This window comes from Strix aluco, chromosome 24 (assembly GCF_031877795.1).
Source record: "Strix aluco isolate bStrAlu1 chromosome 24, bStrAlu1.hap1, whole genome shotgun sequence".
Classification (NCBI taxonomy): Eukaryota; Metazoa; Chordata; class Aves; order Strigiformes; family Strigidae; genus Strix; species Strix aluco.
In genome coordinates this window covers 7011430-7035118 of record NC_133954.1, presented here as the reverse complement: position 1 = coordinate 7035118, position 23689 = coordinate 7011430, and the positions used below count along the sequence as shown (strand labels likewise).

The 23689-nt window shown below is 44.5% G+C and overlaps 2 protein-coding genes across 6 annotated transcripts in view; one reads left to right on the top strand and one right to left on the bottom strand.

The window, feature by feature from the left end:
* LOC141934165 (parathyroid hormone/parathyroid hormone-related peptide receptor-like) overlaps positions 1 to 1917 on the top strand; it is a 7177-nt gene extending 5260 nt beyond the window's left edge. The window contains exons 9-13 of the mRNA XM_074849502.1: positions 179 to 245; positions 541 to 639; positions 978 to 1115; positions 1235 to 1276; positions 1505 to 1917. Of these exons, the coding sequence (XP_074705603.1) occupies positions 179 to 245; positions 541 to 639; positions 978 to 1115; positions 1235 to 1276; positions 1505 to 1867 (709 nt within the window). The 3' untranslated portion in view covers positions 1868 to 1917. The remainder of the gene's footprint in view (positions 1 to 178; positions 246 to 540; positions 640 to 977; positions 1116 to 1234; positions 1277 to 1504) is intronic.
* On the bottom strand, positions 1651 to 23661 carry DDX42 (DEAD-box helicase 42). Of its 5 annotated transcripts, none has more exons than XM_074849462.1 (19): positions 23560 to 23661; positions 21416 to 21652; positions 20415 to 20565; positions 19751 to 19812; positions 18681 to 18717; positions 17067 to 17216; positions 16729 to 16833; positions 16019 to 16138; positions 14762 to 14938; positions 14130 to 14258; positions 13131 to 13230; positions 12408 to 12455; positions 11761 to 11858; positions 10169 to 10445; positions 9319 to 9545; positions 7908 to 8018; positions 7012 to 7113; positions 5616 to 6371; positions 1651 to 1785 (listed from the first exon to the last, which is right to left on the bottom strand). In XM_074849462.1, the coding sequence occupies exons 2-18, from the start codon at positions 21634 to 21636 to the stop codon at positions 5649 to 5651; spliced, it is 2838 nt and encodes a 945-aa protein (XP_074705563.1). In that variant the 5' UTR covers positions 21637 to 21652; positions 23560 to 23661; the 3' UTR covers positions 1651 to 1785; positions 5616 to 5648. The 5 variants fall into 5 exon arrangements, with proteins under 5 accessions (XP_074705563.1, XP_074705562.1, XP_074705565.1 ...); XM_074849461.1 differs by lacking the exon at positions 1651 to 1785 and adding an exon at positions 4307 to 5004; XM_074849464.1 differs by lacking the exon at positions 1651 to 1785 and adding an exon at positions 4307 to 4475.
* Positions 23662 to 23689: the final 28 nt, after the last annotated feature.

Below are 23689 nucleotides of genomic sequence, written 5' to 3'. Positions count from 1 at the left end.
GTTACAAGTGCTTGTAGCACGGCTGCTGTTGGGTCAAGATTTACACAAACTCCACGAAGAGAGTGAAGGGTGGGAGGACAGGGACGTTGGTTGGGGGGTGCAGGGAGGCATCCGCCGGCAATTTTCCTTACCAGTGATTTCAGGTTTCCCCAAGGTGTTTCTTTACTGGTCTCTTCAGGTGCTGGGACCTCAGTGCAGGGAATATGAAGTGGATTTATCAGGTCCCCATCTTGGCCGCCATCGTGGTAAGAACCCTGTGGCTGAATGTCTCAATCTCTTTTGGGGAAAGAGGATTGATAGAGACCCAGAGCCATTTGCTTGTGGTCACTGGGGCTGTTCCCCAGCCACCCCGGCACCTGGGGGGGCCCATGTGATGCAGAGGGATCCAGAGGCGCTGCTCCTTCCCCACTCTGACCACAGCATCACCGCCCTGTCCCTGTCTGCAGCTCACTCGGAACTGCCTGTCCTCGTTCTGGGGGGCTGCTTGGGCAAACCCAAGGTCATTGCAGGCAACAAACTGCAGCAAGTGTCTGTCGGCAGGTGAACTTCTTCCTCTTCCTCAACATCGTCCGGGTGCTGGCCTCGAAGCTCTGGGAGACGAACACGGGGAAGCTGGACCCCCGGCAGCAGTACAGGCAAGTGCTGGCAGGAGCAAAACCATGCCCCAGCCCTGGTCTGGCTTGTTTTCTGCCTGTTGAGCTGAGACGGCTCCCTAGAGGGTTGTGAACAAAGAGCAGAGGCGCGGGAAGGGCTGCAGGAGCGAGGGAAGGTGGCGGGACGATGGCAGCCAGTGCTTCAAACAGCAGGCTCAGGAGTTCAGGCTCTGCCTGCTCCCTTCTCTGAGCTGGACACTGCGACAGCTACGCACAGACCGGCTGCGGCAGAAGCTAAAGTGATCGTCCTCTGCACGGGGGCCGCAGCCTGGCTGGCAGGGCCCGGCTGAGGGCTCAGAGCATTTTATTTCTCCTCTCAGGAAGCTGCTGAAGTCCACGCTGGTGCTGATGCCGCTTTTCGGAGTCCATTACGTGGTGTTCATGGCCATGCCCTACACCGAAGTCTCCGGGGTCCTGTGGCAGATCCAGATGCATTACGAGATGCTCTTTAATTCCTCTCAGGTACGACATGGGCTGCCTGCCTGCTCCTAACACCGAGCGATGCTTGTCTGGGGAGGGGGGAGGCACACGCACAGCGTCCCGGCTCAGGACTCTAACTCCACCTCTGTCTCTTTTGGCAGGGTTTCTTTGTGGCTTTTATCTACTGCTTTTGCAATGGGGAGGTAAGTTGGAAGTGTGAGTAGCTGAGCTCCCTGCTCCAGCCCCTTTAGGGTTGGGAAAGGTCACTCGCAGCCTCCAGGAGAAAAAAAACTCAGATCCATCCCTCTCAGTAGGATTTGGAAGGGGAAAAAAAAAAAAAAAATCACTAGGAGCAAAAACCATGGGGAAGGGAAGGGATGGCTGGTTTGCTGTCTCTGGGCACCAGCAGCCATCTCTGATTTCTCCCTCAGGTGCAAGCAGAGATTAAGAAAGCCCATTTTCGGAGGAGCCTGGCGCTGGACTTGAAGCAGAAGGCGCGTACCACCAGCGCGGCGGGGAGCTGCTGCTACGGCGGCCTGGCCTCCCACGCCACCACGAGCTTCAGCGTGAGCCTCGCGGGGCGCGGGGCGGGGAGCACCCAGCAGCGGGGGCTGCTGCTCCCTGCCCGTGCCAGCCTGCCCGGCTACATCCCTGGCTCCTTTGCCTCCGATCACTTTTTGCCGTGTCCGACCCAGGAGATGAGCCAGAAAGCCTGTGGGGAAAACACAGTGGACTTAACAGACCTGAATCAGCGTCGCCCCAACCTAAAGAGCGAGCTGGAGACGATGCTATGAAGTGAACGGTGCATTTCCCATCTGGACATCCAGCCTGGAAAGATGCTGATCCTCACGCTTTGGGCTCCTTCTACGTTTGTGTGGAGAGCCGGGGTAGGGGATAGCAGCTGGATCATCACAGTTCCCTTTCCCCCACAGCCAGCGTGCAAAGGGACCACGTGCTCTCGCTCCTTCTACTGATCTGGCCTGAAAACGAGCAGCCAGTTCAAAACCTCATTTCCCTCCACGTGCAAGCAACTGACATAAGTGATGTCTGTGCATGCGAAGCCTCGAATCATCGCCGGGAAACAATCCTCCGTGTTCAATCTTACCTCGACAGTCTGCAAGGTGACTTCAGCTCCAGCGTGTAGAAAGCCAATTCAACGAGCCCATAGTCCTGAGGTCCAACTCCCCTGTTTAGCACCAAATCCTGCGTTGCAGAGCCCGGGGCTGGCAGAGCGCACAGCGCCCGCAGAGCTCTTCTGCAGCTCGCCCTGCCCTTACTTGCACCCTGTGCAGCTCACAGCTATGGCAAAGCCCAACGCACAAACAGGGAGCCACAAACAGGGATAGGACGGGCTCAGGGGGCCAGGCCAAGCTTTACGGCCTGGGAAGGGCGCAGCCTGGGTCCCCCACGCTTTACAGTGCGGTTGTCCATAAACACCCAGGCCACTGCATGCAAAAGTCTTGGCCCTCTAACCTTTTTGCAGGCTAAAATGTGAATAAAGAGACTGTATGGCTTGTTTCCATCCTTGAACCTCATCCCGGACTCAAGCGATCGGTTGCTGGAGCGCAGCAGAGGGTGCAAAGGGCTGGAGACGTGGCCACGTTCCCAGCCAGGCCCGCTCTCGCTGCCGGGGACGAGGCGGCCCCAGCTGCCCCGGCTCACCCCGCTGCCCCGGGAATGCTCATCCCCTGACCGGGAAAGGACATTCCTGAGGAGCTGGCGATGCCCAGCCCTGACAGTTCAGCCAGACCAGAGGGGAGGGGAGAAATACTGCAGCGTGGGGAGAGGGGGTGTTTACACCAGTTAAAATTAAACAGCACGTTGGTGGTAGCATGGAGAAATTTTTTTCCTGTCTGCTCTAACGAGACACAGTCCCTCAAGGCAGTAATTTCACAAGAAAGACAGTGATGGCCAACGTGTAAATAATTCTGTGCATTCACAGATCTTCCAGTGAAAAGCTACGGTACAAAGGGAGTCAGGAGGGTTGGAAAGCGCTGGAGGGACGGACAGCCAGGCCGGAGGCGCGTCAGGGAAGGGCTCTGGGATTCGTATTGTTTAAATGCTCCAGAAGACGGCGCAGGGTCAGGCACAGCCTCGACAGCGAGCACTGGGGGGTGGCAGCGTTTGCCCCACGCTGGGGGATGCGGCAGCGGAGGAGCAGGCAGAGAGGCAGGGGCAGATCTGAGGATTGCACTTTACGAACAGACCTGAGCTTCCCGTAAGGGATTTGCTCGGCGGTGAGCTGTGCTCTGGTCTCTTCAGAAGCAGCCCAGCCTCTGCCACAAGGGCCAGGTTCTCTTTCAGGGGAGTTGGGGGGCTGCTCACACGGCCACCTTGTTCTGCAGAGACGGAACCGACCCCCTCATGTATCTCACATGGACATGTGAACTCACATTTATAGCTCGTTCTCAGAGATCAATATTTACCCATTCAAGTCTCAAGAGGCTCCTGGTAGCTGAGAGAGAGGTGAGGAATTTCAATAATCCTATCGAAGAGCAGAGGGATGTGTTAAAAAGAAGGGGAGAGACCTGACCACATGCTGCATACAGGGCCAGTTCCTGATGGCAGCGAGCTGAGATCCAGGAAGGGAGGGGGCAGATGGCAGCTTCAGACCAGGGAGCTGGTTTTTTGTTTGTTTAGAAGCTCAAATCTTTAATCGTGCAGAGTGACAAACCTGAAGTGTGATAAGGAAAGGGGAATGCAACAGCCTCTAAACCCCTACCACATCTGCCCTTAATACTTGTCTTAATACTAAACATGCAGAACTCACACCAGTACAATGAGGTTTCTGCCTAGACTGTGACGAGAGAATTCAAGTGGAGGCTATTTTTAAAAAAAACCCGACAGATTAGAGCTAGAGGGGACCCATGTAATCAAGTCGGTGTCTTAACTGAAACCAGTACGTGTGCAAGCCAGGTCACAAGACTGTTGCTGAGTTCTCTTTCCAGGACAACCAATGACCCCATGAAAGGCTGGGATGTCCTGGGCTGCATCCTTCCCGCCTGTAACATGGAGAAAAATCTACTCCCCGGGAGGCTTTAAAGCTAAAATAGAGTTTACAAAACAGTCTGGGGTGAAAGATCTTGAGAAAAAACACAGGAAGTCTTTTTATCAACTACAATCCACAACTTCTGGTGACAGAAAGGGACACGGTCAAATCTCCAATCAGTCAAATCTCCATCCAAATGCCAGAGCAGCCAAAGAAGTGGAGAATAAAAAGCACATGCGAGATATTTTTGTCCCAGTAATAAAACATTTACTAGAGCAAGCAGAAAGTAAATGCACAGCTGATAAAGAAAACATCACAATGTCACAAAACCCTGACAGTTTCTGATACTTCTTTCAGTAGAAACAAGACAGAGGTGGGTGCTGACATGTTTCAACAAAAGAGTTCTTCCTTACCTTTATGGCGCGCAGAAAAAAAAAAAAAAGTTAAAAAAAGGATAATACACACGACGAGTTAAAAACAGTCAAGCAAGATTTTACAGTTTTAACTACATGTGTCCAATATGGGGCGATATTTGAGCTGTTCCACTTCATTAATCGCTTTTTGGGTTCTCCCTAAAGGCTTCTGAGCAGCAGGTCCCTGAATTTCTGAATGAAGCCTCTTCATCTAGCTACGTTTCGGGGGGGGCACCAGCCTTTGATTGTTGTGGCATATCTACATTTTTTTCCCTTTTCTGTTTTTAATTTGAAGAAAGCACTCAACCCTCTCATAACAGAGGGTGCATAGGCACAGCAGAGAGACAAGTTTGCTATGCAGGCTTCCACCAAAATGAAGATTATTAGGAAAGAAGAGGTTCTTTAAAAGAAAAATTACCTGGGCAAAGGGATTGGGATTGATGTACTGACCACAAACAAGCTGGGGAGTCCAACCTACACTACATGTGAATTTGTGGTAGGCTGGGCTGGAGAAGGATCCCTTGAACAGCTTCATTGAAAAAAAAAAAAAAAAAAGAAAAAAGAAAAAACAATCAACTTGCTTCATCCCACCTTCAGCAACGCAAATTGATGCATTCTTAGTTGATGGGGAGAGATGTAAGGGGCAACCTGGAAGCCAAATCCCTCTTATCTGGGGATAAGAGACTATGTGGAAAGAAGAGACTGGGGAAGAACTCACCATACTGAACAAATTGCTGAAAGATTAATGTTTAACAGGTGGGTCCTGAGCATCTCTAGATGGACTGTTTTTTTAAATGTGAACGCTGGTTAAGAAAAGACTACTTTATACTTCTATGGACAGCAGTTTCTTAACGTTCCAAGGACGTGAAACAGCTTCTTTCTTGTCAAGAAGATCTGTTTAAATCCAGCAGAGAGTCACTTGAGCACTGAATGTTTAAAAGCAGAACCCAGGGAGCTTTATCAAAATGATTTCTCTTTGACTAAGCATTGTGTGTACACGTCATTGGAGTGAATCTGTCCGCAGATGTACCGGCCCAGACTCGAATGGGGAGTTTTCATGGTTTCCTTCTCCTCCCCCAGCTGCTCAACAACCAGTTACCAAAAACCCCAAGAAATCCTCTGAAAAAAAGACAACACTACCTGCAGAGATTCCAGGCTGTGAAACACCAGCTTTTAACTGTCCCACCGGCTCTTCTTACGTTTTGGGGGCTCTGGGACAGCAAACCCATCTGTCTTGTTGTCTCGGCTGTTGCCATCCTTCCTGTTCTCACCATTCCTGTTCTCGTTGTTCCTACCGTCGTTGTTGTTCCTGCTGTCGCCGTTATTGCGATTGCTGCTGCCCCCGTCGGCGAAGTGCCGGCTCTCAGCGTGGCGATGGCTGTCGCCGTGTCGGCCCTCTCCGTGGCGGTAAGCGTCACTGTGGCGACCGCCTCCTTCTCCGTGGCGCTGCACGTCGTTGTAGCGCCCGCCACCCTCTCCACGGCGCGGGACCTCGTTGTGGCGACTGTTCCGGTTGTCGTTGTATCGTTCTCTGACAACGCCGCCACCGCCGCCGCCAACCCCGCCACCGCCGCCACCAGCGGCAACGCCGGTGCCGCTGCTGCCGATGGCTTCTCGATTGTTGGTGCTGGTAGTTGTGTTGTTGAAGCCCTGTACTCCGACGCTTGGAAAGGTGGGAACGCTGCTCAAATTCCCCGTGCTGGTGAAACCTGGAACACCCTTCGCTGCTGCGGCGGCTGCAATGGGGCTGTCAGGATTTGCAGCATTTTGCTGTGCTGAACTCGTCGGTACAGAGTTCAAGCTCCCAGCGCTGGTCCAGCCACTCGCACCAGCAGCGGAGCTACCAGTCTTTTGATTGTTTAAACTTGCAGCAACAAAATGGCTCTTATACTGGGACTGCCAGGAAGAGACAGAAAAGAAAAAAGAGAACACGTTTGCCTCTACACTGCACCACAAAACACGCAGTCAGCATGCAAACACAAGCCCGTCTTGAATTCTGGGGAGCCCCTAGGAAAAAGAGTTCCTATAAAAAGTCGCTCTTGGAGTGATTACATTCCTGCTGTGCTTATGAACACAGAATTAGTAACAGGCATCTGCCACCAGACCACAGAAACAAGGGAACTCCTATACTGTGGGGTAAATTTTTACACTGAAGAGAAACGGTTTCTCTGCTCCCCGTTTCTTTGGATTGCAATTACACTATTGCTGCTAAGCAACCTAAATAGGATCAAGCCTAGGAGCAGAATGCAGAAGGGAAAGAGAGCAAAGAAGCAGCAGAAAACAAAATAAGTTTGTCAAATTAACTTTGTGCAAACACGTTCAGTCCAGCCTGCATACTCATTCGACCACTTTTGACTGCAACGCTGAGTGGATGAGATGTGGCCACAACGACCAAACTCAACTTCCCTGAAACCAACAGGGTTTCTGCATTTTCAGGGGAGAAAAATATACTGTCTTGAATCATCAATAGTAACATTTTTCCATGTTATGCCATCTCTCTCGAGTTAGAACTTGGAGTACAAGTGATGGAACCAACCTGAAAAGCTGCTTTCATTGCCGTAAGCCTGTCTCCCATCGCCCCAGTGGATGGCTTGTACGCCTCATAGTTACTCATCACACTGTTGTTGTTTCCACGATCCTACGCAAAAAGACAAAGGACAACTGGAGAGATTTATCCTACACAGACACTTTCAATTCAACCCTTCTCTGAATCTGTCTTGGCCCTGCACTCAGGAAATACATCTACTAACAATGACAAACTTCTGGAGAGCACTGAGCAGAACAGTTTGCCCTGTGACCTTGAGGATGACAGAAAAGTAAAGATGCATTAAGTCTTAGTGACTCACTAGTCAGCAGTGTAACAGCATTTCCCAGCTCCTTACAGTATAAGCAAAAGCAAAATGCAATCAAATGCAGATTTTCACAAAGGTCATAGCCAAGACAAAGTGTGAATAAGGCTTCAGCTGTGACTTTTGGAAAGATGCTGAACATGGTGTGTTTTCAACATGTCTAGAGTTAAACTTTGCCCCCCCACACACACACTGGCAATGAGCTGTTTTCCTAGCATGGACATACCTTCGTAAGTGTTCCCAGTGCTGCAAGATTTTTTGCTGCAAGACTCAGTCTGGAAATGGCTTTTCAAGTAATTGATTAGCATTTATTTTGCATTGACAGTCTATTTTGGGAAGAATCTCCAAACCTTCTGGATCCCTCTGGCCCTAAAGAAGGCAGCTCTTGACAAGAGGATAACAGCACAGGACAGTTTCACTTGAGATACTTCTGATACTAACTGTGAAAGACTGAGCTATGAAGACCTTTGAAAGCAGAGGCTATACTCCAGTACTGGGAAGATTTTTGAAATTAAATAGTAGTCAATACTAAGTTTAAAAGTTCCAAGAATCTGTTAACAACTTCTTCAGCATCTCTACTTACAGAATTTTCTGATCCCAGACCAGGACGTTCACGGTATCCTAAGCCACCACCACCAATATTCAGCTTCTTGCCTTTTCCTCCTTTGAAACGTGATTTCCGGAACCACGGATTCTGTACAAAAGAAGGGCAAATGCTTCTCAACACAGGGAATAATAAGCTTCATAAATGCATGTAATGAGGCTCAGAAAAGAAGGATTTTGAGCATTTCAAAAGAAAAATATACGCTGTTTGCCATTCAACACCACAGCTGTTGCAAGGGGATGGGATGTGACAGACTACAGCACTTTGAAAGCAAGCTGCAGACAGCTCTGTCATGTCGGTCTGAAGCTTTTTGTTACAAATGCTTTTTATGAAAACTAATTTTATGTCCTGAAATTTCATCCCTGTTAAGATTTGTGGGTTTGCATTCTAATAAACCCAGGAATAAGAGCAATTTCTAATGCCATTCACTTTGGAGCTCTGCACTTGCTCACACTGGGGTTTTATTGATTTAGCCCACTGCCTGGCTAAGGAGAAGTGAGGTTCTTCAGCAAAACTTCCTGCAACAAGCAGTGGCCAGGACAGGGCAGTCCAACCAGACCTCCTGTTACGAGGTTTTTAAATAATGGTTGCCTGCAGCCCTTTTTATGCCCTATAGTTTCTTCAAATCTGAAGAAGCCAGGAAGCCGTTCAGCTTCTCTACTCTCCTCTCAAAGGCAGCCTCTGGAGCTCTGCCTCACAAATTCTGTCCCTTCTGAAAACACTGCCTCTGTACCTCAGAAAAAAATAATTACTTCTAGCAGCTAGTGTCCAAGCTGCTTGGCAATGAAGACAAAACATGCTAATCCATCTCTGAATTTGGGAATTACCAAACAGCCTTTGCTCTCTTGCAGCTACACAGGCAGTAGAAGACAAGAACTTAAAGAGATGCGGAGTACAGTGGCACAAGCACAATTGCTTCAGCTATCCGTCATACCTATATATAGCAAGCCTGCCACACATCACTGCCAAGCAGGTATAATGATCAAGCAACAACCATTTCACAGAGTGAATGTCCCTGTAATTATTTTCTAGTTTAGCTTTCAGCTAAGCTGCATTTCCCAGGTGCCTGCCATAAACGCATATCGAAAATATGATTGTAATGAGATACTGCAGCTGGAGAGCGCCGCTGGCATCGGCCAGATTACAGCTCCTAATTTCCCAGGCAGTGCCTGACCCCAAAATAGATTACATACTGCGTTCCAAAATCTTCACGTCTTCATGGATTCTTTCAAAGGCCATTAAAAACACTAGAAAGCCTACTTAAAAACAGTATAGATCGCCAAAAGGTCACTGCTAACACATGACAGAGCCAGAAAAAAGTCCCTGAGCTCCTGATTTTGCACTAATCATGGAAGGAACCTTCCTCTACTCAAGTTCTGCTTGTTCATACCTGCATCGCTAGATCCAACAGCTCTTTGGAAACGTGTTGATTAGCGCCTTCCAGGTTTCTGACAAGATCACCAGCAAAGTTACTGTCTTTGGGAGTCAGCAGAGTGTAGGCAACACCCTTCTCACCAGCTCTGCCAGTACGGCCAATTCTATGGGTGTGCGTATCGATGTCCCGAGCCACATCATAATTGATAACAGTCTTAATGGAAGGAATATCTAACCCACGAGCTGTAATAGAGGGCGACATAGCAGCAAGTGTGATTAACCTGAATTAGCTCAAAGTAATTCCATTCATACCAGCATATCACTTCATTATGCTCCAGCATATGAAAGGAGTTTCCACAGGAACACACCCCACTTAAGACGCCCTTCATACATTTTGAGTGTAGTACTATCTTCTCTCCAAGTTCACAGGACTGGAGATGGAAGAGATCTCTTTAAATGACTGTTTTTCCAAGGAAGAGAGAGGGCTTTATTAAAGGACACTGAAATTCAGTCTTTGTTCAGCTGGGTACAAAAGCTGTTCTAGAGAAGGCTTCAAGTGTGTCCATCTCCTCTTCATCTAACATGCATAATGTGTCAGCTGATTAACAAACAGCAACTACTTCCTTAAGAAACAGCTTGTTTTCTTTCTGTATATTAAAAAACATCTGTCAGGCTGTAATTTAAACATCATTAGAAGACTTTAAAAATAAAACCCCTTGCTAATACTGTGTACTTCTGGAAAACATCTGGAACACAGTGCCCAGCAGGCGCAGAAGCCAACCTTGTTGGCTTCCACTGAAATGTGTTAGCCTTTCTGCCGATATCCATGACTTGTAGGAGCTGCTGCTTCTTAGAACATCACATACCTGCCACATCAGTAGCTACCAGTATCGGGATCCCCTTTTTCTTAAATTCTGAAATGACTTTATTCCTCTCACTCTGGTCCATGTCACCATGAAGCAGCCCCAGATTATGATCCTCCTGCTTGAGGTTATTGGCCAGCTCTTCTGCATTTGCCTTCTTGGTGACAAACAGGAGAACACTCCCAGACGATGTGAACTCCACAAGGCGTCGAGTCAGCCAGTTCCACTTGCTAGGGCCAGAGGGGAAAATCTCCACAATTTGAGTAACATCTTCATTTGCCTAAGGGGAGAAAGAAGACAAGCAATAACACAGGACAGAATGGCAAACAAACACAGATGGTAGAATGAGGAATTTAAACTAGGTGTGAGAATAAAAAGTGGAGAAGCAGCAGACGGAAATTCTCCTTTAAAAGAGGTTTCAGCTCTTGTCTAACTGCTGACCACTTCATTTTCACAGTGCAGAAAAGGCAGGGGTTAAATGAGCTACTCTCTGCTAAACCTGAGAGGCAAAGCGCAGTCTTTGACATGATGCAGTTTAGCACCCTACTGATCTAAAGATGGGTACTTGCAATTTCAATGCTCTTGCGACAGGTGCTATTAACATCTCAAACAGACTGTGCAAGTGCAGGGTCTGAGATGGAGGATGCTCATCAGTAAGAGTTATTCATACAGCGATCAGAGAAAGTGCTCCTGTGAGCTGTGACTTGCCCTTGGAGTTGGGAGAGGGGAGGTATAAACAGACTCCCTACACACTCCATATTGCAAGTCATAAAAGTGCAGTGGAGCTCAGCACTATCTGGAAGTTTCTCTGAAAGATTTAATTTTTACACAATTAAGTATTAATTATTTCAAGGATGATGCTTTCATAATAGAGTAATAATTTAGATCAAAGAAAAGAAACCATGTGATTGAGCTAAGAAAGCTGCTTCTTCTTTTGAGTGATGGTTAGGAAAAACATTTTCCCACAAAGAAGGGGCTTCAGGTAGCCATGAATTTTCTGTTATAAAGGGATACCTCACATTCGTGGTTGAAAAAAATAAAAAAAAAGCAGAGAACTGGTTAAAAGAATGTTCTGAAGGCATCTTGTGAAACTTCTCAACAGTTTTCATTTATAAGCAGTTTCTTCAGAGCAAGTGTAACCTGCCCACTTCACTGACTTATTGACCAATCTCTAGTCTAATAGTTCAGCTGCTACTATCGAGCAAGTCTAGAATCAACATTCCCACGTAAACCAGCTGAAAGACATTAGTGTCTAAGTTTCAAATCCTTCATTGCAAAAGCTATTATTTATTTATAGTTTTGAGACCCAAAAAAGGATAAACCCATTGATTCAGCCTAATTAAAAATAAATAAAATCAATCACCACATTAATGTTGTTTCACTCCTTGATGAAAACTCCCATAATATTTGTTGGCAGCAAGAAAGCTCAACAAAATAAATAAAAGCCCCCAAACCAAAACCTTACTATTTTTTGTTAAGCACAAAGTATTTACTCTTAAATATAAATGATGACTACTGCAGTTTAACTTAAATTTCAAACAACAGAAACGGGATGGTTCATTTTTCTGATCGTCTCACAAATAACGTGGAATTACCTCTCCAATGTCTCCCTGCACAACTCGAATCGGGTCGATCAGAATATCTCGGGCCAATTTCTCAATCTTCTTACGGAAAGTGGCACTGAACAAGAGGGCTAAAAGAAAAACAGTATTTGAACTCCTTGAAAAAGAAACTTTCTTTTAGAATTATGAAAACACTGCACAGATCTTGTGAATGAGGACCTGTACAACTGCGCTAGATGTCAGTGATCTGAAGCTACGGTCTGTTTTACTGGTTTTGATGAAAATTATCAATCACACTGTTAGAATACCTCAATGTGGAAATACATTTCGTGGCACTTGAAACAAGATGTTGATAATATGTGGCCCTGCTGTGAACCTTTTTTCATGGCAGCTTAGAACACAGGATCTCAAAGCATATGAACATTAATTCAGCTTATCATCTTTTCTCTGAGTAAAGTCTGTGGAGGGATTACAGACTGACGAACAGCGTGGCTACCTGCCCACACTTCCCAAGTGCTCCCTCCTAACAGCCCACACTGAGAATAACACCAGTGGACTTTTGCAGAAGTCTCATTGTGTGGCTGTGTCAGGAACAGGAAATCCAATCTCTGTTCCAGATTCTTAACCGGGAGCCCACCAGAAAGCCTCCTCAGTTTACTTAGAAACACGCTTATACTTACTCTGTCTGTCAGGACGTACGTGGCTTGCGACTGATCTGACCTGATATTCTGAAAAGGAGATGGAAAATGTTCTAATCAACATCATATGCTCATTATTTAGTAGAATAACCAAAAATACAACTTCATTGCTTTATTTAACAACCAACCATAGAGTGAATGAGTGTCTCTCGCTCAGTATTTAATTCTAGTGTGACTTCCAGAGGCTCTTTGCTGCACAATGGGAGTTCCTTTGCTGTAAAAAGAAACTTTTGGAAGTTCCTTCAGCAAAAAATTCCGTAAGCAAAGATCCTAGCTAAATTTGTGCATAACCTATACATCTTACAAGTGTCTCCCTGCCTTTGTGCTATTATAGTACTGTCAAATCTTTGCTGTGTCCCATGATTCTTGAACACAAATTCAAAATCATCCAGATGTGAATGATCAAACTGCTTCCAATAAAGTAGAAAGTTCTTTCAACACAGAAGTTTGTACACACAGAAGTGACTTGCCCAAAAGTTATTCAGCAACTCTAAGATAAAAATCAGGGTTTTTGGACTTCAACACCAACAGGATTTCACTGATCTCTTTATAGCAACAGATGTTAGACCTTTCCATATGAGTCTATAAAGTATTTGCTTAATGTATTTTGAAGTGTATGAAGCTACAGGGGTTATAAACAGTCCTACTAAGCTGGGAACTGGACACCACCGCTTTCCAAAACAGTGAACTTTGTTCATTACGTACCAAAACCCATGTCAAACATTCTGTCAGCTTCATCAAACACAAGGTAAGTGACTCTTTGAAGGTTTGTAGCTTTCTTTTTCACATGATCAATCAAACGACCCTATTAAAAAAAAAAAACCAACAAGTTTTTAAAGCATATTTTAAAAAATGTTACTATATGCAACCTTCAGGCACTTAAGTGCTTTTTATTCTCATTTACCAGAGACTTAGAACAGAAAACATCTCAAGGCTTCAGTCTAGAAGTAAGTGTCCATATTCCAGTCATAGAAACAGATTCCTAAAACTCTCATCAGCTATGCCTGACAAGCACAGTTGTCTTCAACTTCAGGACTGTTTTTTCAAGCTTAACAGTGCTGAGATCCTAAAATTCCCCATTCTTCATTACAATTAAATTTTAAATGTGAACTGGCTACTTAATCCCTGGCTTAGACTGGCTACAATTTTTGGCAAGGGAGTTTTTCATGCTTTGTTTTCTTGCCTAGTACCCCAATAAATAGCCACAATTCCTCCAACCATTGCTCAGTTTTGCCCAAGTTCATAACTAGTTTTTGCAATAAGCAAAGCCAGTTGACAGTGGTGCTCATTTAAATCACTGGTTCTGCATCAACATCCCTTCTGACTCAGTGTTTCAACCCTTCAGCATTACTGCCACAGGCTCTATACTGATTCAGGAAGATGGCACTCAAGTCCATGACATTCTGGGAATTTTCTTCATCAATTTTAAGGCTCAGCAATCAAATGCTGGTATAGTGCACAACTGATACTGATTCAAGCAGATCTTGCTTGCTGTTCTACTGGAGATCATACCTAATATCTTTCAATTTATCCTGGGAGAATAATCATCCCAGCATATTTGCTCTCAACATCTGATAACCGTGAAGAACCTAGATTTCAGTGATAAGAGAACAAATTCTGCAGCACCAATGGTATTAAAAAATCTGTCTCAACTTCAGTTAAGCAACAAAAAACAGCCGGTACTGTATGCATACAGGTACTTACTGGTGTGCAGACAACTATCTCTGCCCCCTCCTGGAGAGCTTTGGCTTGCTCCCACATGCTTCCTCCTCCATACACAGCTACGGAGCGCAGATTATATGCCTTACCAAAGCGCTTACATTCAGAATGGATCTGAGAATTTTAAACAAAGCACATCACAGTTCACGTTAGACAGATCTGAGAAAAATACACCTACCTTGGAAATACAGTCCAGCTCCCGAAATCTACTTTTCAGCTAGTAACTTAACAAAGTTATTCAGAAATCCTTAGGGCTGAATACTTCAATACTTGTGGATAATTTTCAGTAATTTGAGAAACCGATTTAGACATCTAACTGTAATTTAACCTGCAGGCTCTATCCTTTTACACATACAATTTGTGGCAATGCATCCACAGTATTCTTAATACTTAGAAATAATATGGGAGTACCGTGCAAAAATTTACAATTTCAGGTTTGTCATGATCCTTCAACAAAAAGAGGCGTAGGAGACAATTGAGCCTACATTGGAGGCATGCTACTAATGCACAGAGCAGTTTTTTCAAATAGTTTACTGAGATTCTCTGATAATTTCTGCCCAGAATTTTGCCTTCTGTAAGAACACCGTACAGCATATACACAATTAGCATAGACCTACCTGTTGGCAAAGCTCTCTGGTTGGGCAGACGATCACTGCAATGGGACCATCCCCTGGTTCAAGCTCCTTTTGATCCATGATGTGAATCAGCATCGGCCAGATGAAGGCTGCTGTTTTTCCACTTCCAGTCTTAGCTATCCCAATCATATCCCTGCCACTTAGTGCAACTGGAACACCCTAAAAATAAGGAGATTCTAAACCCATATTATGCCTACCTTAGCATATTCTTGTGCTAGATACTACACGAAAACTCAGATAACAAGAGGAAAGCACATTACAGAGGACTCACAGCAACATATGTCGATGCTTACACAGTTTTATTGCCAAGTTCAGATCCGAATTAGTTTCTTTTAAGGGCTGGAAGCAATTACCATGTATGACTGTTGCTGTCCTATACGGAATCAATGTTTGGGCACAGCACAACATCCCAAGGATATATTTACATGTACACAAACGCATCTTGTCCAGCTGTAAGAATGCTAAGAACAAATTCTCTGAGCCTATTCTTTCTGTAACCATTCTGAGCGCTGAAGTCTTCAGTTCATCCCTACTGTTGCTATAAGGGCCTCTCAACCAGTTTTTCCCAAATAGTATGGACTAAGATCCTAATACACATCCCTTGGACACAGCACCATGTCATTTTTTATACTTCAAGAAAACCATCTGAAGTGGTGTGGTTATAATCACATTATTGATAAACTTAATTACTTATGGTAATCAATCTACATATGCAGTAGAATCCCTTTTGCTTGCACGGCTCTCCAAGAAATGGTCCAGCTCATAGGGCATTTATTCTAATTGCCAAAAGAAATGAAAAAAAAATGCCTTGTTGCATACCTCTTCTAGTTACGAGACATTTAAATATAAGCTGTTCAAAGGAATAAAGTTGTCAATGTATGGCTCTTTACTCAGCTACTGCTATGGTTATTTGTAATACAATTTCTAAAAAAAAAAAACCCAAACAAACAACCCTTTCATTCATTTCTACTAGAGGTGTCACTTGAATGTTCTTCAGCCTTCACCAAGAGACAAATGAAGAATATGGATATATTTACAATGGTTATTAAACAAGAACAGAAGTGGGTAAACTTCTACTTTAAAAAGTATCAAAGCTATTTTCCTAGAAAATACAAATTATTCTTCCCTGTGACATCTCTATATAGGAAACTAGAATTGTACACATCCTCATGTGGACTAAGGACCTTTGCATGTGTTCTACTAGTTCTCTTTAGATGTTAGAGAAGTAACAACACTCACCTGACACTGGATAGGAGTCGGCTGGGTATACTCGGATTTCCTAATTTGATGCATAAGTTGCTCATCAAACCCAAAATGAGCAAAACTACTGCCAGGCCTTGGAGGAGCAGCACCGGAGACCTTAGAAACAGAAACATATCTTTGTTCATGAACGGTAAGAGAAAAACAAAGAGCACTCTGTACAAAAATGAAAAAAAGGGTCTCTGCCTCTGAAAATGGCTTTTTACTTTTTGAATAGGTGTAAGTTTAACTAGGTGCACATTCCAGATGTGTTGTATAAACATGATTTCCAAGTACAAAAATTTAGATAAATTATCACCATAAGCTACTGAACATCATATCTACCTCCTTGTATAATGGGTCTTCCCCAAATAATTTCCTTCATAGAAAGTCACCACACTAACATGTCACGAACGGCAAAGAACTAATTCTTGCATATAATATTTCCAGTTTCAATTCCTAGCTTTGGAGTTCTTTCGTCCAACCATGCAAGTGGCAATCTTTGGTGCCGCCTTTGACAAATCCAGAGAAGACTTTCAAGAACTGCTAAGGAAAATCAAGATCCCTTAAATCAAAGTCACTGAAGGTATCCAAGAGGCTTGGTATTCAAAAGCTGGAGTCTCCTGTGAAAACCTTCATTAAAACCACTAAGAGTCCAAAAACAACGGGAGTAAAAAGATTCTAGGAGGATAGTTTTGTGACCAGCTTACCCGGAGATTTAGCTTATGCCGTAACTCCACCACTTGCTGCGGGGTGAGACTGGTGATCTCCTCGTGCTCATCATAGAAATTTTTCTCAAATGGTGGATATTCAATCTGCAAGGGTAATTACTCAGTTAGTCCAGGACTCAAGATTCTCTTGGTACACATAGTTTTAGAGAGGAAGGGTCCTTTTTCTCAAAAGTTCTTATTGTCTGCAAGAACATCTGTTTAATATGAAGCCATTTCAAGAAATTTTACAGGGACAGAAGCATATTTCAATCTGCTGCTTAGCTCCTGCTTTCTAGAATGCCTCAGACAGAACAGAATGGAATAAACTTCCTTCCTACCTCTGAATGGTCAATAGGTGGAAGAGGATCAATGATTTTTTTGGATGGTGCAATTGGATTCCCATCACTATCATACTCCAGGTTATCCTCTTCCTCTTCTTGGACCACACCAGCAGTGGGGTTTTCAGCCATGTAGCGAAAATAAGCTTCCTGCAGCAAAACATATCAGTAAAATCACATACAATAGGATGCAAAACTACTACTACATTTGTTTAAATGATGTATATGCTAGATGGCTGTTTGCTTTCACACCCACCATTGAGGAAAAAAAACCATGTTCACTAGAACTGATTCTTCTAATAAATACCAACAGTTATGTCCAGAAGAAGGACAATAAGTACAAATGAAGAAAACAACTATAGTGACAGTTAGACCACAAAATGCTTTTAAAAACCAAACTTCTCTTACACATCTGCTTAACAACTCCTTCTACCACGACTTGTCATCCTTTAACAATAGAAGAATCTATTCTTATTTCCACACGAACAAAGTACAAACGCTGCAGGTTTTTAAACAGAGAACACAATGTTACTAAGCATATGATGTTCATGGTTTTTTTAAACACACTATGCCAAAGACAGTTTCTCCGCTTCCCCTAACTAGACTCTAAGAAATGAAAATATATCTATTTTTCATTGAGAGTCAACAGCAAACAGGAAAGAAACTATGTCAGAAGAGTCCTTTAACACAAGCCCAAGTTAGAAGTCACTGTCACATGGCATCCTTCCAGCTCACAAATATGTCCGTGTCTCACAGAATCTCACTGGCACACCACGACATTCTCATGGAGGAAACACCAGTCTCACTTGACTTTCAAGCAAATATTTAAGATCAGATTTTTAAAGCAAGGTTCAATTACAAATAAATGTATATACTCATCTGGCTTTTCCACTTGCATGTCCAATTATCACTCAGTCACATAGAGACGCACACAACACACTTGAACAACAGCTGTCTCCAAGTGTAAGTCACCTTTGCTCAAACTTTATCACAGCTACACTCACCGAATTGGAAGCAAAGGCCTTGAGGCCACACAACCCTTCTGTGCTCCGCATTATTGCGAGTAACACAGTAGTTATTAATTACAACTTAGTAGTAAGGTACATTTTGAAATGAAGACTTTCCTCTTTGTTTATTATTTCTGTTACAGTGATGTTTATAATCTTCAATCAGAACTGGAGCTCCTCTGAAAATAAAGAGCAAAAAGCCTGATTCTTGCCCTTGACAGGCATTAAATTTCACTGCACATAGCCTCCACAGTTTAACAGCCTCTCACTGGTGCTCCATGTTAGTTGATTCTGCTAATTTCAAATTTGATGAGACCCTCAGATACTGAAAAACCTGTACAGAAAGTTGAAGTTCAAACTGACGGAAAAAATCTTCTTAAACGGAGTAAAAAAGAAGGAAATTGTCTCCTAATATTCTTCTTTTTTTTTTAGTGAAACACCTAGAAGGGTAGAGACAGCAGGGTGACCACTACAGCTTCCTGCTGAATTGTCCAGATACTGCACGTGATACTGGAGTTTTGTTTGTACCTAGTAGTTATATATTTGGGGAAGCAAGGTAAAAAAACAAAAACAAAAAAGAAGATAGAAAGACTGCATAGGAACTCACTTGGTCATCTTCCTCTTCAATGTCATCTCGAATACCCCTGGAAAAACAAGCGGAGAAAAAAAACTTCCCTGCAAGTGTTCCACATACTCAGCTCCATACTTTCATTTGATTAGTGCTGAGCTCCATATTTTGTGGAAGACACAACACTAACAACTCAGTAACATTTATAATCCCAACCCATGGAGTTTTCATATTTGGCGCCAACCATAAAAGCGACCCTACAAAGACTTCTTTTTACTTCTACTAATGAGAATGAAAGATTAGGATTTCATCTTCCCAGCAGAAGCCACATCAAAGATCATCCTGGTCTAAGCTCTCGATGCTACAGAAGTCCCATAACTGAAGAGGAATACGAGCCATGAAGTGCAAATCCAGTTCAGAACTTCCCCAGGTGGTGATATGGATCCGGTGTTTTGTTTCAGGACCATGTACACCCTGATCAACCCCATGCAGTGCAAGTTCTACCAAGGTATCTGATATTTACATCAAGAATCAACAGCATCATTACTTTCCTTGGTCAAAACAGATAGATAAGCTGCAAAAATGTAAACTGTTTTAAACTCCAAATTTAGTATCCCAATTGTCACACGCTACCTAATACATTAGCTTTATGTGGTATGTCTAAAAACCTAGTTCAATTTTGGAAGAATCTCCAGTACAGCTACAGCAGCACTGAGTTATTTTGGTCACATAAATGCAGTTTTATACTAAACCACCCTGATCACTGGCAAGGATATGGAAAGAAGAAAAACTATTCAGGCTGATTTGGAAGATGGTAGTAGTACAATGTGCTGCCCCAATTTGTGTGGCCTAGAAAGGCTTTTCACGTGAGATAACTCTCAGAGTTGTCACATTTTATTGTAGGATGCTGTCATGGATTCCTCCCTCCTATTATTCAGTTTTTATTGCACAGAACTTTACCCATGGAAAATATCATGCACTGGTTAATGCTGTTTACTAAGTATATATTATATTGTCTACAGAACAATCACCATCAACAAAATGCATTGGAATACTCTTAGCAGCATACAAGACACAGGCAGGCATGGGAATTATAAAAGAGAACTTACTTAACATTCTTTTTTTCTTTGTCTTTATCTTCAAGTCTCTTCATGTCTCGAGCAGCTTGATCCTAACAGGTCATAAAATTAGGACATGTTAAAAAACCCAAGATGACAAAACGTGGAGAGGAAAAGTGTTCCTACGTAACTAGACCATCACGCCACAGAGGCAGCATTTTTTGGACTAAACTTTCTCCTGCTCCATATCCTATTCTGCTAAATAAATTCTCCTGCTAATACCTTTGAAATTTATACACTGTAACTTCACAGCAATGTTGTTGTAAAAATACATTCTCTGCATTCCTCCTGAAAACACTGTGACAGAATCCAGCTAATAACAGAACTGTAGCTAAGGAACAGCTCATGATAAATACAAATTTCAATTCAGGTAGTGTAAAATGCAGAAAACCTTAATTTCGTATTCAGAGACACACAAAGCTGTTTGTTGTACTGCCTTGACATGCTCAAAACAGTTAAGCTACTGTAAATCATATCCACCCTCTCCCCATCTAATCCACCTTTGAGTTCTAATTAACACAGCATCTTATATAAAACCAAAAGCTAAGTGACGTTCTGAATACAGCTGTCAAAAACATGAGTGACATTTGCTGCTCCTGGCTAGAGAGAACTTCGGCCACATAAATTAATAAACATTTCACAAGCCGGGTCTTGCCTCCACTTCAGCCATGAATGCCTCCAGAGGATCATCATCGCTGTCAGAGTCTGCTGATTTGGAATGAAACTGCTGGCGAGTGGGGGAATTCTCTGCGGGAATGTACGGCAATTCGACATTGCTGGAATCTTCCTCTTCATCCTCAAAGTATCTGAAAAGAAACAAACAATGGCTCGGTCAGCACACAGTCTACAGCACCATGCTGTCTTTCATGGTTTCTGAGTCAAGTTTCCCACACAGAGATGGGATAGCAAAAGTCAGTATGTACACAGGAAAAGATGTTGCGATTTGTTTCTTTCTTTACAATTATTCATGCTGTAAGCTAAAAGTGGTGGTCAGGCAAACAGATGTTAGGAAACTGATTCCTGAGTGGCTCTCCCAGGCTGGTGAATACAGGATGCTTTTCTGACCTCCCTTCTATTCAATGCATTTATGCAGCTAATAGAAGGGTTAGTAAAGAAATGTGGAGCTGAACGTTCCCCTGTGCAAAAAACCACCCAGATTTTTGCCGCTTGGCTCCAATTCTGAACACACCATCTCAGGCAAAGTCTTATTCAGAATGAGACTGAGCTGACTGAGGCTCAGCTGAGATATGTTCTTAGGGAGGGGAAAGCTAGAGGAGAGCTCTCCACGGGCTGCTGCAGCATCTCACAGTCTTTTAAATATATTTAAAGGCAAGGATGTATTATCATTCTCATTTTACAGACGATGGGCTGACACCCAGAGAAAAGGTAAATAATCACTCCAGGGCAACATCAAAAGTCTGCTGCAAAGCAAAGATGGGAGTACTTGCAGGTGACTAGCTCAGTTTTTCTTGATACTATTGCTGTAAAGCTACCGGGGTTCTATTACACCATAATGCAGTGCTAGGGTATTTATTCTTGAACAGGCTTTTCTAAATAACTAAACCTCATAAATGTCACAGATACTTTCCCTGACCTTGGGAATTCTAAAACACCAAGATCTAGAGCTAGAGAAACACAAGAAACAACCCTACTTACGCATTCTCTTCATCAAAATTTGCTCGCTTTGACCCAATTTTGTAGAAAGAAGGCAGCTGAGGAGGTCCCGATTTCGCAAATGCGGCAGAAGAACCGGCTGTTCCAAAAGCACTATGAGACTGTTGAGAGAGCTTAGGCTCCTCTTTTTTTCCAGGCGTTATGGCAAATCCACCAAAACCAAAGCCTCTCTTAGTACCAGGTCCACCTTTATTCCAATTCATGATGTCCTCAATATATCTGTTAAAATCACAAAAGACAAATTAATGCCCTTTCTGCTCTAGGCAGATATATATAATTGTCATGATTTTTCCTTCAGTCATGATAAAGGGACTTGTGGAAATGTGACTGACAAGAGTTTGATCTGTTTCCCAGAAAGGATTTGGGCTTTGTTCTCTTCTTGTAAGTATCCATAATTCAAAAAAAGAATAAAACAAGACGCTGTCTTCCAAAACTGACTGTGTCTGTCAGGAACTACCTAAGAGTATTTAAGATGTTGCCTGTCTTGTCTGTTTTGCAATCTATGACAAACAAACCCAAGGCCAGAACTTTGAACATCAGGAGGAACAGGAGACGAAAAGTCAACTCAGTACATATTTTGCATGTCCATACAGTCCCACCCTTCAGCGTTTCATGGCTTTGTAAATACGCTACTGCAATCCAGACATCTCTAGAAAAACGGGCCCAAAGCACCACACCACTCTGTTATGAGACAAGGCACATTTCTGCCAAAAAGTCAACTCCCTCTTAAGAAAACATTTAGCCATATATATGTTCTCCGACCTACATTTTTCAAACCACATTTTAAATACTCCACATAACACGTCTGCCCAGAACTTGGCTTTCTAAGTTAGATAAGAGAAGATTGAACTGAGATTAAGACTGATACTAACATTGACACTTCCCATTCCAAGCAATTTAATTATTTCATCTGCATGGTCAAGTCATACCTTTAAGGCAGCCAAAGACAGTATGACACCCACTGCTTTCAAGTGCATCATAATTAGATGGCTCAAAGGCTACAAGTCTTATTAAACAAATCCTCACATTCAGCAAGAATCCTCCAATGAGATCAGAATTCAACGGCAAAAGAAACAACTTCAAAATAATCTGAGAGTAAATACTGCTACTGCTCCCTGTGCAGAACATTGACCAGCTTGGGACTTGCTCAATAAATCTCAAGTCTGGACTAGAGTTCACCAAGAGACTTTGGGGAAAACTCTGCTATCCGGTTCTCCATGGTAGCAGCTGACTGGTGTCATTCTCCCACCTGCACTGACACACCTTGTAGCTTTCAGACCTGCAGATGCGTGGCAAGTAAGAGATCAAAATGTACAAGAAACGGATAAAAGGTGTAACTTTGCACTTCAGCAGCTGACAGCACAGCAGGCAATCTTTTAAGTTATCACATCTGATTTCGAGGATTATTCCTCGCTGTACTTACTGACTTTTCTTCCTTCCTACCACCCCAGAAAATAAAAAGAATTGTTCTTTTATTCTGTCATACAGCTGCAAAAGTACAAAATGTGGTCTGTTTGCCCACGGAGCCCACTCGTGAGCGTACAGGGAGAGGGTTCCTACAGGACAGCGACGAAGTGCACAGTGAGACCGTAGGCTGATCGCCGGGCTTGGCGTCCCTGCAAACGCCGTTCCGAGGGAGGAAACGCGAGGGTACGGACCCCTTCTACGCCTCCCCTGGATGTGAGGGAAACGCAGCAATAAGTCTTAGCTGCTCCCGTTTCTGGCGGTTGCTGAAGAGAGGAGGGACGCTCCCCGCCCGCCGACATCACCCCTCCCTGAGCACAGCGGGGAAAGGAGAGAGGGGGCCCGGCGCCGCGGAGAGTCCCCTGCCCTCGGGCAGGCGCAGCGGAGGGAGTCGCAGCTTGGCCGCGGCGCGCTCTCCCGGCACACCGGGCCCTGCGCGGGGCCGGTAGCGGGGCCTCTCGCAGCCTTTCCCGCCCGCAGGGCCCCGGCACGGGGGCGGGCCCTTTGTGCGGGCCAGGCCGAGGCTGCCTGAGCCCGCACTAGGCCGCGGCCCCGCCAGCCCCCGCCCGCGGGGGAAGCCGCCGCGCCGGCGGGGGAGGAGCCGCCGCGCCGTCCCGCCCTGCCCAGCCCGGGCCGGGCCGGGCCCGCTCCCCCTCACTCACCCCTCGGGCACCGCAGCCGCCGGCCGCCGCTTCCCCGGTTACCGGGGCGGGGGGTGGAGACGCGACGTACCTACGCACTAACGTGCGTACGTGCGTGACGCGCTGAGGTCAGCACGCCCGCCGGAGCATG